At 38.0% G+C, this 11,540-nt stretch overlaps 2 protein-coding genes across 2 annotated transcripts; both read left to right on the top strand.

Annotated features, from left to right (window-relative positions):
• The first annotated feature begins 3,000 nt into the window (after window positions 1–3,000).
• On the top strand, window positions 3,001–8,149 carry snrpd1 (small nuclear ribonucleoprotein D1 polypeptide). The gene is made up of 4 exons (XM_044335092.1): window positions 3,001–3,137; window positions 3,726–3,802; window positions 6,208–6,399; window positions 7,920–8,149. Exons 1-4 carry the CDS (start codon window positions 3,124–3,126, stop codon window positions 7,994–7,996), a joined length of 360 nt encoding a protein of 119 aa, XP_044191027.1. The 5' UTR covers window positions 3,001–3,123; the 3' UTR covers window positions 7,997–8,149.
• Window positions 8,150–8,769: 620 nt separating this feature from the next.
• Window positions 8,770–11,505, top strand: LOC122969434 (gamma-glutamylcyclotransferase-like). The gene is made up of 4 exons (XM_044335090.1): window positions 8,770–9,311; window positions 10,219–10,364; window positions 10,455–10,587; window positions 10,715–11,505. Exons 1-4 carry the CDS (start codon window positions 9,075–9,077, stop codon window positions 10,838–10,840), a joined length of 642 nt encoding a protein of 213 aa, XP_044191025.1. The 5' UTR covers window positions 8,770–9,074; the 3' UTR covers window positions 10,841–11,505.
• Window positions 11,506–11,540: the final 35 nt, after the last annotated feature.

Raw genomic sequence — 11,540 nt, 5'->3', positions numbered from 1 at the left:
TCACTTCATCTGTTGATGATTAACAAAGCAGTGAATGTGATTCAGTAATTTATGAGACATTATTTTAAAATGCGTAAGTATAGTCCAGACTTGACTCTTCACATCTAAGTACTGTGACTGGAATGAAACCATACATAGTTAAAAATCCCCTACACACACTTTATATGTTTAGGAATCCTCAAAATAACATCTCCTCCTCTTCTCTCTCATCAAAACATCCAGAAACGATTTATATGTAAATATTTTTCATTTCAAAAATGTAACTGCTGAACAGAAGATGACTCCTACTTCACCTCTTCTGAAAAAGATCAATCTCAGTGTACGTGCCCTGGAGGCTTCACATCCCCCCACATGAGATTTGTGCCATGATTGGCTCTAAAGGGGTAGTTGTTGATTTTCTTTACCACTTATTCTCTAGAAGGTTGCAGGGGAGCTGGAGCTGATCTCAGCTGACATTGGGTGAGAGACGGGGTAAAACCTGGATGGGTCGCCAGTCAGTCACAGGGTTAACAGACAACCATCTACATTCACAGTCACATCTACAGCACCTAAGGTCACCAGTGGTTTCAAACCTAGAACCCTGTTGCTGGGAGGCGACGGTACTGATATTCCCCTTATTATGCATTGTGCAATTAACCACTGCACCACCATAGCACTTGTCACAAAATGTGCTCGTGTTAAACTCAGATTTTGGGTGAGCAGAAAAAAACTTTCCTCTTTCAGCAGATGGATGTGAGAACAGTGAAAACAGTCTTCTGGTGTCAAACTCTGCACATACATCATTCTGTACAGTGAAGCTCAAACATCCAACTGTAGGAACAAGAAGAAACACATTTTTTAATGGTGGGGGACTTATAGTAGTTGTGTGGGATTAATTTTGTCACTTTTAAGAATTAGTACCTTTCCAAAATGAAACCATAGTGGTAAAATACTCCTTTAGACAGATCTTTAGTAACATCTACTGGCAACAAGTGGAAACCACAACAACACACCCACTGTGACAGTAAATTCTACATTAAGAGTTTATTTACACAGTTTTGATTAACATCTGAGCTCTTACAGTACTTCCACAGTGTCAATAAATATCTACACCTCCAGCAGCTGCAAGCGGACTCAGGTAAGGTGGTACCACACATTCAAAGTTTCTTATGCGTTTTATTCCTAAACTAACAAACAGCTTGTTGTTGCTTTGTTGTTAGTTTTAAAGTCATATATTACAGCCAATTAGGTGAATGAGGCTATAAATTCTGTATAACTTCTATCCATGTAACCATTTCATAAGTAAATGTAAACTACAGATATTTTCTTCTTGATGCTGATTTTGTAAATCTGAAGTAGAATCAACAGAAAACATTTTAACAACATGTCACAGTAGAAAAGCACAGCTGTAAATTATACAATTACTGATGGCTGAATTCCATTTAGCTGCTTCAGTTTCAGTAATAATTAGGAACACTTTTCCTATTTCGCTTTTCCTATTATGAAAAGTCAAAATGTCTGCTGTGAAAATTACCTATATTGCAGGGAGGAAAAAAGAGCATAAGTATTATCTCTTAATACACAGTGTAAGTTTTTATCTGCTCATATTACTAACAATAGAACTAATAATTGTCAGAAACCTGTTTGTGAGTAAAGTATATCCATAAATCAAGAACAAACTATACTGCTAAATGTAAACTTTTAGTTTAGTTTAGTTTAGTTTAGTTTATGCAGTGTTAAACCATTTCTGTAACACAAACTTTTAATTTCTTAATTAAGAATATTAATACTTCACCTGCCCATACATCTGTAGCTGCTGTATATTTAGTTATAGACTTTTGTTTACTGATATTCCCCTTATTATGCATTGTGCAATTACGTGCTTTAAAAGCAGTTAATGTTCATTGGTTTAATAACTACAGTTTAAATCAAAAACTGAATACAAAGGGTTATTTACAGTCTGTGGTTTAATCTTCTCTTCACTGTACTTCACTCTCGTCTGTCTTAAAACAACAGTCAGGTACCCAAACGAACACTGAAAGAGGTTTTCCTCACTGTAATTATTCCTCCTGTTCATTCTGGTTATTAAAAGATCCCCTTCAAATATGCTTTTTTTAACATCAACTGAAAGTCTATATTTAGCAGCATTGTTTGTTCTTAATGTCTTTATTGAAAGACAAAGACGTTTTCAACAATCATCAGTTGTTCTATTGTTAGTAGTATGAGCAGATAAAAACCTGCACTGTGTATTAAGACAGTGGTTCCCAACCTGGGGGTCAGGACCCCACAAAGATTACTGGATTAATCAAAGGGCTTGTAAGAAAATAGGACAGGATAGGATACAGAAGACATAAAACATATTTTGGACACCAAAATTGTCCTTTTTTTCACGCTTTCCTCTAATTTTTTTATTTAATTTTTTTAAAATTTCTGTATTTTACCACTTAAGCCTCTAAAAGTTATTCAAATAAAACAATTTAAGTCCTCTTTCTAGACCTGCAAGGTTAGTCGATTCATCAATTATTCTCTTATCAAAAGATTAATCGGCAACGATTTTGATAATTGAATAATTGTTTTAGTCATTTTTTAAGCAAAAATGTAAAAAAAAAAAAAAGCTGGTTTCAGCTTCTCAAATGTGATGATTTATTGCTTTTCTTTGTCGTACACGATGAGAAACTGAATATTTTGGACTGTTGATCTGACAAATCCAGACATTTGAAGATGTAACCTTGAACTGTGGGGAACTTTAATGGATATTTTTCACTATTTTCTGACATTTTATGGACAAAATGATTAACCGATGAATAAAAACAATAATCGGTATATTAAATGGTAGACGAAACAACATGTGACGAGGGATCCCAGGTAGACTTTGCTTTATTTTAGGAGGTCAAGGCCAAAAAGGTTGTGAATCACTGTATTAATGCCTGTAATAGCTGTGTGTTCATCCCTCCACCGGTGGGCGGTAGTGTGGTCAGGTGGTCACACGTAAAGCTTCTTCTTCCGGCGCTCATTTAATGTCGTCACGCCGTAGGAGCGTCAGTGGAACGTAACTCGTACAACAACGGGCCTGTGTCTCCACTGTGAGCGCTGCAATTTTTTGTCTCTTCGGTGGAGGATTTGTCTCTACAATCCATCACCATCATGAAACTCGTCAGGTGAGCGGTCGTGAAATGCATCCGTGTGTTAACTGTGGCGATATTAAATGAGAAAATTAGAGCGATGAGGATGGATGGAGTTAGATGTAAACGGAGAGGCGGAGATGAGGCGGGAAGCGGCGGACGGAATGAATGGAGGCTGAGTGGCGTTAGCAACGAAATGTGAAATGACCCGACAGATATACATATATATACACATTTAGTGGATACAGGAGTTGTTAAGCAGCTAGTTTTACTGTGCAAAAGCTAAAGTGTCGATTCGCACTAGCGTTTGCTAACTTTCCTTACAGTCATGGCGTTTCGTTAGCTGAAGGGCCCTCTCTGTCTCTCTCTTTTCAAGCTAAGTTATGCTCTGGAAACAAACTTAATTTACCAACATGTTAACTAGTCGGCGCCATAAAGCTTTTCTAGCATGTGTTCTTTCATTTCAGATGAAATGGAGCTGTTTTGTAAGGTTTGGCCCGCCTTTTGTTTTGGTGCAGAAGGCTAGTCGCTAGCTAATGCTAGCTAACAGACAAGTCTCATGTTTTGAATTGCTAATAGAGAAATCCGTTCACACTGTAACCTCGTTCAATATGAATCCAACAGGTTTTTGATGAAGCTCAGCCATGAGACGGTTACCATCGAGCTGAAGAATGGCACCCAGGTCCATGGCACCATCACAGGTGAGAGCTTGTTTTTAAAAAATGTGCTGCAGCTCCTGCACGGATTGAACTGTAGCAATGTTAGTTTTTCACATGATCACAATCTTAAAGGACAAGTTCACTTTTTTTTTTAAAGTCTATCTTAAAATAACAGTCAGGTGCACACATGAAAACGAGTTTTGCTTGCTGTAATCATTCCTTCTGTTCATACTGGCCATGAGAAGATCCCCCTTCAAATGTACTTACAATGTAAGTGATCCACAAAATCCACAGTCCTCATTTGAGCAAAAATTGTTAGTTTAAATGTGTATATTTAATGACATTGACTTGATTTGTCTAATTTGTATGGCTGAAGCTTCATATTAGCTTCAGATGAACTTTTAAATACATTTTTGCACAGAAGGAGAATTGTGGATTTTGGCCCCCATCACTTACATTCTAATTACATTATGAAAGGATCCTCTAGTGATCAGTATGAACAGGAGGAATGATTACAGCAGACCTGTCTACCTGTATGCATTTTGACATCAAAGTACGCTGGTAATGTATGCAAGGCATTTAAAATTGATAAAGAATATAGTCGAGCCAATTGAGACATCAAGCTGGCTGATTGTTTCTTCTACCAATAAAAATAAAAAAAATGACCAAAGATGTTTCACCTTCTACAGTAGCTTTTAATATCAGTCATGCCACACTGTGTCTCTGCAGGAGGCCTCCCAAATCAGTAAAGCTCATGTATTACTGTTTCACCTGTCATACTCTCAGATATGTCTGTTTGCTTGTGAGATTATATAGACTGGAAAGTTATAGTTACTCTTAATGTAATGAGATATAACACTCACTTGTTTGATGTACATTTGACGGACAAAACGGGCGTTCTAATCATGAATGCTTGTGAATCAATAGTGCTAACAGCATAGCTAGCAAGTCGTTGCTAACTTCGGGGCTACATAATGAATTGCTGTCTTTTCAACTGGTGACACAGGCGTTTTAATTTGACCAATAAGTAGTGTAGAGTGCAAAATAGTCAGCAGTAAATTTAAGGAAGGTTTAGTCTTCTACCTGCTGCCCCTGGTTGCACGTACACACGAGAAATAACCTGGTCAGCTTTTCACTGAGGACACTTTGAAGTGAGGACAGGAAGAAGGGAAAAAAGTCACCATGTGATACTGAAGGAGAGAGAGCGGTATTTGCGTGTGTCATAGTCTATAGTCTACTTTCAGGGACAATTTCAGACTAAAGACCAGTTAATTGGGGACAGCTTGTCCAATTGGGGACAAAAGCCATGTCCACAGTTGGTAAAACAATGATTTTGGGGTCAGAGGTTAGGGTTAGGCTAGTGATTAGGGTAAGTCTCCAGGAAATGAATATAAGTCTATGTAATGTCCCCAAACGTGACCTTGGTCAGTTTGTGTGTGTGTGTGTGTGTGTTGGGGCTGTGTGGTCTATAACTTTACCTACTTTAGGATAATTTCTAGGAAAGGAAACCCCCACATTGCAAATTCAGTACCTGTTGGGTGTTTGGTAATTTGCTTCTATAGTTTGCAAAGCCATGTTCATATTCAGTCTGTATTGTTATTACATTACATGTTATTACATCATACCATTAAGTAATAGCCTTCCTATAATGACAACAGTTGTATCATTTATTTCTCCATGACCACATAAGTCTGTTTAGGCTGGTTAGGGTTTTAAAGCTACATTGTCATCAAATCATATTTTCAAAAAGTCAAATTGGCTTCAAGTTTTATTATTGTGGATCTATAAACAATAAAAACTATAGTAAAGCAGCAGCCTGAAGTGGGAGGTTGGTGTGTAGCCTAAATGAAATTGTGTTCCTTGGTAAGCTGTGTTTAGGCAGGTGAAAGACAAAACAGGCATAAAGATCAACTAACAGTGTTGCATCTGTAAATATTTTTGTAAACAATCTGTTACTGGTATCATGAATTTTCAAATATCAGTCTTTCCTTCACTTTTTTGTTTGACAGCTGCATGTATGCAAATGATGTATGGTAATGCGTGTGTATGCAAAATATGTACAACAATTCATTGTGTGAACAATGAATTATTGTTAAAGAATGAAAAGCAAATGGTACTCAAAGTTCATCCGGAGTTCACAGATGTGTTACAGCTAGAGACAAAATATTTGTTCAATTGGACACCTGTTGTTTTTAAGACACCCTAACCCCTTGAAAAATTGTGAACCCGTCCTTTTAACTGCTAGATGGACACTTTCTGACGGTATATAAATGAAGTCTGTCTATCTGTGTGAGGTTGTTAATTTGGGTTAAAAGATGAGTTGTTTTGCTTTGAGGAGTATTAAAGAGGTCTGTGTGGAGGAATACATCGCAGAACACACCAGCATTACTCAAACTTGATTGGTTTATATTCATGTTTTGCATCCCTGTTAACTTTCCTCCACTCAGGTGTTGATGTGAGCATGAACACCCACCTTAAGGCGGTGAAAATGACCCTGAAAAACAGGGAGCCCACTCAGCTGGAGTCACTGAGTATCCGCGGCAACAATATCCGCTACTTTATCCTGCCTGACAGCCTGCCGCTGGACACGTTGCTGGTTGACATCGAGCCGAAGATCAAGTCCAAGAAGAGGGAAGCAGGTGAGCAATGTCACAAAAATGGTGTCCCAGGATGCTTTGGCAGTTTATTAATGCTTTTCATGACCTAAAATAAACCTTGCAGAGTCAATTAACTTTAGTTCTGGGCTCAGTGTAATGTTTCTGAGAGATGTCTCGAGTTGTTTTCACTATCAGAAGAGCAGAGTGTCCCAAAATATACACTGCTGAGCTTGACACTTGAAAGGCTGATTGAAATTTCAGCTATTTGAGGCAACTTATTTAAATTTTATGAAGTCTGCCTTTTGAAAGGACTGAGGTTTTGTCAATGAGCTGTAAAGTAATATTGGAAAATATGCACACTTCACTCGTGTTTTGCTGGGCTACTTTTAGAGAATCTCATATTCAAGCTCACAAATTTTAAGTAATTGTAGTGAAGTTGTAAAATACATAAACATTCCCTAAATTTAATGGACTTGAACTGAGTTGGCACCTGATTCTTGTGCTTGTACGTTGTTGGTGGTGAAATATAATCTGACAAATTCTTTGCACTTTTTCTATCATCAGTTTGCATTTAGGGAGTTTTAATTTTATACAGCCTAACAGTGGCTGGAATTAACCATAAAGTGTGTCCACAAGTTATTTGTCTTGTTCTTAGTGTCAATGACTTTTTGGCCCACAAGCTTTATTTTCTGTTCAAATTTTGTCTTTTAGTGAAGCCTGGGTTTTTTTCTTCATTAAGACAGATAATGGAAGTCTGTACTTTTTTGTGAGGAAATGTCCCACTTCTAATTGAAGTCCCTGGAGGATTTTTCTTTTCTGTGCATAATTTAGAAAAACAAGACTGACTTATGGACTGACACACATTTTCTATCCTTTTTCATGTATTTTCTCAAGTTGTGTGTGTGGAGTTCTTTGGGCTACTGTAGTCTTATACAGAAGAGGGTTTTTTTTTTTTCATGTTTTGTCCACCATGCATGAAATACTGGACACCTATGATTAATTTCAAGTGCAGGACACTGTTCACAAGTTGATCTGGCTCATATCTAACACAACAACTTTTAAACAGCCTAAATTTGGAAGAAGGTGAAATGGCTCATTATCTTCACCTGTAACATTAACTATTTTTGTAAGAGGGCGTCATCTGACAGTTAAAATGCAATCGACTAATGCGACTGACTTTTTAACTAATCAAGACAAGTCTTTGAGAGACAACTCAATGTCATCTTCCCGTTTCAGCATTTGCTGTCACTACAAATAACCACAGACACATTCAAGTGAAAATCACAACATAAGGAAACTGGTTGAAACTAGTCCTGTACCTTGTTTACTTACCACATCTATTTGACAGTGTAAGTTGTGTAGGAAGATATCACTTAAGATTTTTTTTTAATTTTAACACACTGGTTTGTATTTTGTGTGGTTGTCTTCTGCAAATTATTTCCTCACCTTCATGTTTTGCAAGGTAAATGTTGAGTCTCTGTACACATCTGTACTTTCATCCTCAAATAAACAGTTAAAGTTTGACAAATGTTGCTGACAATCATTTATCTGTCTCTTCTCAGTGGCTGGACGAGGTCGAGGCAGAGGACGAGGACGTGGCCGAGGAAGAGGACGAGGCCGAGGCGGCCCAAGGAGATGATCACTGGGCTATAGACTCTCTGGTCACCACCTCACTGTTTTGTACAGGATTTTTTTTTTTTTTTTTTCAGAGGAAACGTTTTGTGAATTTCCATGTGTCTTTCTTTATTTTCCCTTATTTTGTACATTAAAATGCTCCTTACGAAAGGATAAACTTGACTGTGTGTGTCATTACAACATTGATAACAGTTCGCTTTGTGTTTCAGTCAAGTGCTTTTTCTTACATTACGTTTTTGTTATATGACTGAATGTTTCCCTGCATTACTCCAGTATCGCAGTAATGTGTAGCTACAGTTGCTATTAAACAGCCATCAATTAAACTTGTATGGTTTGGTTAAAAAAAATCTGTTTTTGTAAATCATGTCTACATTATGGGACATCTTTATTATCAAGGAGGGTTAAGATTCAAATTTCAAAACTTATTTAACCTAGAAAGGTACCATTGACGTATGAAGTTAAATAGCTTAATTTAATTATTGGCGTGTAGAGGTTTCATTCAAACAAAATACTGAATGGCTATGTGGATTGTGTTAGATGGTAACCCTAGATTTGCGAAAGATCTCGCGAGAGTTAGAACTTTAGGCCAAACTATGATATTTATCTAAAAAAGTGGTGGCATTTTTTCTGCCTAAACCCAACCAAGCCTCAACCACAGCGTTGTCGGATCATAAAATGTAATTATTTTGTACAATAAAGAACAGTCTGCACAATGAAGGAACATCTCGCGAGAGTATCGCAAAGGGTTACCATCCAGACAGACGCCTTTAAGATTAGTTTATGAGCCGGAAGTAAATAATAACGACACAAATAATAAATATTACAATTGCAACGCCAAGTAATCATAATTTGAAAGACCAAATGGGTCGAAACACGTATCCTCTGTAAACTGTTTGCCCTCAGATGTCCTCAGATAACAGTTACATCGGGCAGGTCGATGGATGTGACTCAGGGTTTCACTTTGAGACGGCCAGTTTGAATCCTGCGGCTAACGTGCAACTGCCGTTATCAACGAGTTAGCTCACTAAGCTAAATGGTGCTAAGACGGCCAGCTGGCCTAACATTTTAACCTGGCGACCTCTATGAAATATTTGGACTTTGGTTGGACTTGTTTGTGTATGTGTGGACTTCTACGTGTGATTGGACTCGTTAGTTTCAGTTCTTATGTCGCGGCAGAAGCACACATTAACAAAACGCTAAACATGTCCGGTGATACCGACGGTCGTTTCATGTATTTCGCTTTTGGGAGCAACTTGTTGAAGGAAAGACTACAACTGGCAAATCCTTCGGCAATATTTTGCACTACCGGCCGACTGAAGGTAACTAATCAGTGTGTAGAATAACGACGGTATGTTGTAGTTTTTCTATTACCAACACCGCGTTCAAGTACATGTAGAAATTACCAAACACACAGCAGGTGAGCTAGCTAGCTTGTGTATTTCGTATTCTTAAACACTATTTATAGTTCAATTGAGAGTGTCTGTACAGCAAATACAACACATAAACAGCAAACTGTTAATTCATTGTGTTAATTGTGCTCATTTATTCGATGAATTATCAATCGAAAGTGGAGACCGTGTCGTCTCTTCCTTTCACCCCACATTCATGAACGTCTCATTTGCCTCTAATTGTACCAAAGTGCACAGAAAGAAAAAAATAACATCAGAAATGAAATATTTAGTATGTTGCTATATTTGAGACGACTATTGGAAGAGTATAATATATTATAGTATAACTTTGTTGTTACATGGTAGCGTATCATACTCGTTTTTAAGTTGATAGGTGCCCGCTAATATCAGGACATCTCAGAAAATCGGGGCAATAATCAAACTGTCCGCTGACACCGGTAACCATAGCAACAAAATGCTATATATATATATATACTCAACATCTCTCTTCATATTGGTACATTAACTTAATCTAATTTAAGGTGTACTAAAATGGAAACAATTGACTTGGTGACCACGTCCATTATTTTCTTGTATTTGTCCACCTAAATGACGTCAGTGCAGCTTTAATAGCCACCAGCTGCAACAACAGGGTCTGACTGTACTGTGTGTCCCAGCCATGCTGTGATGGTCAACAGCAAGCAGGCTCACTGGAAACACAAACATAGCACCCCTCTTTACATCACAGTGAAATAAAAGGCATTTTGTCACTGTTTTCAGCCTTTTGTCCTATACCCCCTACCCCCATCACCACCCCTGTGTGTATGTGTGTCTACAGGACTATATTTTGAACTTTGGCCTGTGGGAGAAACATGTGGACAACGCCTGGCATGGTGGAGTGGCCACCATTGAGTTCTGTCCAGGTGCAGAAGTGTGGGGGGTGATTTGGACTTTGAGCAACGACAACCTCAAGAGCCTAGACAAGTGAGATACACACTCGTATACACACGTTCAATTCAGTAGTTATATGTGTCATTTTAACTAACACTGTGGCTCTTCTTTCTGTGTCCTCAGCCAGGAGGGGGTGAGTCTGGGAAAGTACTCTCCAATTGAAGTTACAGTGGAGACTGATAACGGACTGACACTGTGCAGGACCTATCAGATGAACAATTTCCACGCCTGTCCTCCCTCTCCTCAGTACAAACAGGTGTGTGCACGTAAACACAGACACACTGATCCAAAGACAACAAACTTGACGTAAGCTATACTATGCTACGAATGACACATCACAGATTGGTTGTTAATTGATGTGTGTTCCTGTGTGTTTTATAAAGGTGGTGTGTCTGGGTGCAGAGCAGAACAGACTCCCGGTGGAGTACCTGAAGAGGCTGGAGGCCATTCAAACGAACAATTACAGCGGCCCCTCGATCCTTGATCAGATCAAAACAGTTGAGAAGTAGTGACTGAAAAAAATATTGACTCTGGAAACCAGCAGCTGACAGAAACACTTACACCACAACATCTACTCAGTAGATGTTCTGAGAACCACAATAAGAAAACTAGAGTACAGAACAGCTACTGAGCGGACATTGTAGTGTATCAAGTTATGAAGACCAGGAAAACAAAAGTCCAGGTCAAAGTCCAGCAATTTCCAGAGCATTCAACTGCATCTCACAGTCATCATCATTACCTCAAGGCTGTAATATGTAATAATAAAATAAAAATAGTGTAATAATGATAATAAAATAATTGTATAGACGATGAGATGTGGCTCTAAGCTCTGAAAAAGCTAAAAAGTGGACTTTGTGTTCAGATTTGATCTTAATCAAACTACTTCCCAGGTTCAAGGTCAAGAATAAACTTTCACACTTACTTATGAAGTAGAATCAGCACCACTGTGTGGCCAGAAGTCAATATTGCATGCACTTAGTAGATGTTAAGTTAGACCCAAAACATACCTTGGAAGATTATTTTTTGTTATTGAGCAGTTAATTTGACAAGAAATGTGACAAATGTAGTTTAATTTTAGAGCCATCATAACGTAAGACCAAAATGTACGTGGCAGGTAGAAATCTGTTTTAAGTATTTCTCAGGGGAATATTAAAAACTGATGAAAAACCCTCAAGACTTGACTCTCATTTGCCTTTTCTGGCACATGAC

This window comes from Thunnus albacares, chromosome 19 (genome assembly GCF_914725855.1).
Source record: "Thunnus albacares chromosome 19, fThuAlb1.1, whole genome shotgun sequence".
Classification (NCBI taxonomy): Eukaryota; Metazoa; Chordata; class Actinopteri; order Scombriformes; family Scombridae; genus Thunnus; species Thunnus albacares.
This window is presented reverse-complemented; position numbering and strand designations above follow the sequence as displayed.